The 3,892-nt window shown below is 44.5% G+C and overlaps 2 protein-coding genes across 2 annotated transcripts; both read right to left on the bottom strand.

The window, feature by feature from the left end:
- Positions 1 to 577: 577 nt before the first annotated feature.
- Positions 578 to 1,384, bottom strand: LOC118757118. The gene has a single exon (XM_036491856.1). It carries the CDS (start codon positions 1,382 to 1,384, stop codon positions 578 to 580), a length of 807 nt encoding a protein of 268 aa, XP_036347749.1.
- Positions 1,385 to 2,071: 687 nt separating this feature from the next.
- LOC118757117 lies at positions 2,072 to 3,637 on the bottom strand. Its single transcript, XM_036491855.1, has one exon. The coding sequence runs from the start codon at positions 3,635 to 3,637 to the stop codon at positions 2,072 to 2,074; it is 1,566 nt and encodes a 521-aa protein (XP_036347748.1).
- Between the last annotated feature and the right edge of the window lie 255 nt (positions 3,638 to 3,892).

Raw genomic sequence — 3,892 nt, 5'->3', positions numbered from 1 at the left:
ACGAAACGGAGAATGTACGCACAAACGCGTACGGTTTTCGTTAGCGACGAGTACCGAAGAATAACGGAGTCTTGACAAATCGTGAAATTTGCTTGAAGCGGCTTCCTTTTAACTTCAGCTATTTCTTCGTTGATGTGCAATTCAGTCGTGCTAAATTTCGGCCAGGAATCTTCATCTGACAGCAACCACTCTGGGCCGGACCACCATAGCCTGAAAGTTGATAAACTGACTGGTGTTAGGCCTCGGGTTGCGCAATCAGCTGGATTTTGCATAGTATCGACGTGACTCCATTGTGACGGTGAAGAGGTTTGTAGTATCTTGCCAACTCGGTTTGAAACCCATGTTTGCCATCGATTCGGATCGCCATTTATCCAGTAAAGCACAATCGTAGCATCGGTCCAATAAAATGTTTTTAGATTTGTATACGGTAATGACAATGATTTTTTGGTCCATTCCATTAATTCAGTCGCCAGCACTGCTCCGCATAACTCGACGCGTGGTATAGTCAACGGTTTTGTCGGGGTGACTCTGCTTTTTGCGATGAGAAGCGTTGTAAAAATTTTACCATCACTGCATTCTACCCGTAGATAAACACATGCTGCATATGCAGCGTCGAGCCATCGCAAAATACATGGAGTTGTAATGATTTAACATGATTTGGCTCATAGTTCAACCATCTCGGCACCGTGATGCAGGGCAGCTCCGATACAGTATTTAGAAAACGTTGCCATTGGTGATTTAGATTTGTTGGTAGCGTTTCATCCCATGCCAATGGTGTGAACGTGTGCTCATCGCGTTGTACCTTAAAGGACCATACCGATTTCAGGATGATTTTGGCTGCTACAATAACCGGTGCAATTAATCCCAGTGGGTCGTACAGACGAGCTATAGTTGAGAGCACTGACCGTTTGGTGGCAGTAAAATCAATTTCGAAGTTGAACCGGAATTTAAAAACGTCCTTGTTCGGTTGCCACAGAATGCCAAGGGTTTTGACGGTATCGCTGCTATTTAACTGTAAGGCATTACTGTCTGACCTGTTTTCGGTGGGAATACCGTCCAGCACCGCCGATGAGTTGCTGCTCCATTTTCGAAGTTCCATGCCAGCGGAGCGCAATGCTAAGGTTACTTGTTTGCGAATTTCGGTGGCGATCTCAACGGAGTGACCGCCAGATAGTAAGTCGTCAACATACATTTCATTCCGAAGGACAGGTGCTGCTAACGGATACGATGTACTTTCGTCTTCAGCCAGTTGGTGGAGGATTCGTATCGCGGTATATGGAGCGGAAGCAGTCCCAAATGTGACTGTCGTGAGACAATACTCCTGAATTTCATTTGCTTCGTTTCGCCACAAAATGCGTTGATATTGCGAGTCATCTGTGTGCATGTCTATGCACCGATACATTTTTTGGAATCAGGTGTAAACGCAAATTTGTGTTTTCTCCAATTTAAAACTACTGCTGGCAGATCATTTGAAGTGCGGGTCCCACACACAGTACGTCATTTAACGATTTGGCATTGCTAGTCTTGCACGAGGCGTCAAACACGATTCTTAGCTTTGTGGTTAGACTTTCCTCTTTGATCACAGCGTGGTGAGGTAATACACATGATGCGACTGTTGGAGCACTTGAGGCAAGTTTGACGGAGTGCTGCTCCTCAGTTGTCGTAGCAGGAGTTATTTGATTCAGGGTGAAATATTCCCGAATACACCCTTCATACCGGGCTCGCAATTCATCGTTGCGTTGTAGTTTTCGCTCCAGTGAATGAAAGCGGTTGAGTGCAATTTTTTTGGATTTACCGAGGGTTTGAGATTCATCAAACAAATTTTTCAATGGAAGTCTCACTAAATATTTCCCATTTGGTTGGCGCATATGCGTTTGTTGAAAATGTGTTTCACACCAGTTTTCTTCTTGCGAGAGAGATCTCTCGGTCGGTACTTGATCGATTTCGAAAAAACGTTGTACAAGTGATTCCAGCTCGAGAGTGACATGGTTGCAATGAAGACTAGCAGCATCAACTTTGGGGGTGGAAGTAGTATTGCCAGACAATATCCATCCCAGATGGGTGCGCTGGGCTATTGGTTCATAAAGTCCTCCAATACGTGTTTCTGCAATAAAAGGTTAGCGAACATGTCGGCACCCAGAAGTAAGTCTATACGACGTGGCTGGTAGTACGTAGGATCTGCTAACTGCAGTCCTCGAATATGAGCCCATTGGTTTGGCTCAATTGTTTGACTTGGCAATTTATTGGTGAGCGCCTTTAAAACAAAGGCGGTATCGACCGCGACATGGTAGTTAGGGTTCACATATGAGTGCATTGTGAAATTCACAGTGTGCTTACAACGATGCGCGACGTTGCTGCCCACCCCAGATATATCTGCCGAAGCACGGTTGCGTGTCAAACAGAGTGTTTGAACGGCATGCTCTGAAATAAGTGTGCATTCAGAGCCTTGATCTAATAGAGCACGTACTACCATGGACCGACCCGTGCCGTCGTTCTTGATCGTGACGAGAGCGGTGGCTAAAAGCACCTTACGAGTCTGCTTCTGTGACGGTTCTGTAAGAAGCTGAGCAGTGTGCGTTAACCTGGATGACGTGGGGTTTTGATGAGTCGTGGTCTGACTCTGAGTGCTTTCAACTTGAAAGGTTTGAGCTGATGGGTTTAAAGCTATTTGAGAATTGCCACCCTCGTGTGATCGAGTGGATTCATTTTGCTGTGGGGGCTTTGACATTGGAAAATGTAGAAGAGTGTGGTTTCTTTGGCTACACTGTAGACAGTTCTTCGTGCTGGTGCAACGGGAAACTGAATGAGCCCTGCTCAGGCAATTTAAACAAAGTTTTGCTTTGTCCGCGATAGACTTTCTCTCAAAGCAATATTTGGGAAGGAATTTGGTACAGCGCCGCAGAATGTGTGCTTCGCCACACAGAAAGCATGAATTGACGTTTTTCGGTTGACTAGTGGCGTGAAAACTATTACTATTATGTCTGTATAAAGTCTTTGGAGGTCGACTTTGGCGTTTAGTTGACGAAGTATTATCAGCCACATTGCTGGTCTTTGGCAGTGAGTTATTACCACACGAAATGTTTCTATTTTCAATCACATTGATGGTCACCAGACGCTTATTTAAAAATGCTTCTAACATTTCAAAGGTGGGGATGTTAACGTCACTGCCGAGGTGATATTCCCAAGCTTGATGGGTATCCTTTGGCAACTTTGTTGACAAAAGGTACGCAATCCACTGATTGCCCTGTGAAATAGGTATTTTCAAACGACTGAACTCATTTATACAGACTTTTGCTACATTGAGTAAAGACTTGATGTCGTCTGAGCACTCTTTAGTAACTGCAGATTGTGTGAAGAGCTTGTTCATGTGGTGCATGAATTGTAGACGAGGATTATTATAACGATTTACAATTAAATCGCAGGCAGTTCCATAGTTGGTCTCAGTTAAGGCCATTTGCTGAACATCTACATCGTTTTCTGCTGGCAGTGCCTTCTTTAAAAAGTGAAATTTTTGAATAGCACTTAAGTCGGTGTTGGTGTGGATCAGTCGGACAAATGCATCATGAAACGCCGGCCATTCGATATATTTACCAGAGAACGATGGCAACGGTAGTTTTGGCATTTCGATTGGTGACATTTTTTTTGGAACTTGCAGTTGAGAACCGGCAGATTGCTCCGAAGATGAAGGCGTTTGTTCGTTGTATGCTTCTAAAAGTGCAACCCGGCTATCGAAATAGCGTTCTTCAAACTCCGAAGCTACCCTGTCAGTAAAATATTGCGATTTCCGACTGGTGTCATGGTGTACAATGGTGGTGTGAGTTTTGTTAAACTCTCCATGTACTGCTTCTATCTTTTCAAGGCGAACCTGGCAGTATACCCTAGTTTTTCTCGT

This window comes from Rhagoletis pomonella, unplaced genomic scaffold, assembly GCF_013731165.1.
Source record: "Rhagoletis pomonella isolate Grant_MI unplaced genomic scaffold, Rhpom_1.0 Rhpom_scaffold_14524, whole genome shotgun sequence".
Taxonomy (NCBI): domain Eukaryota; kingdom Metazoa; phylum Arthropoda; class Insecta; order Diptera; family Tephritidae; genus Rhagoletis; species Rhagoletis pomonella.
This window is presented reverse-complemented; position numbering and strand designations above follow the sequence as displayed.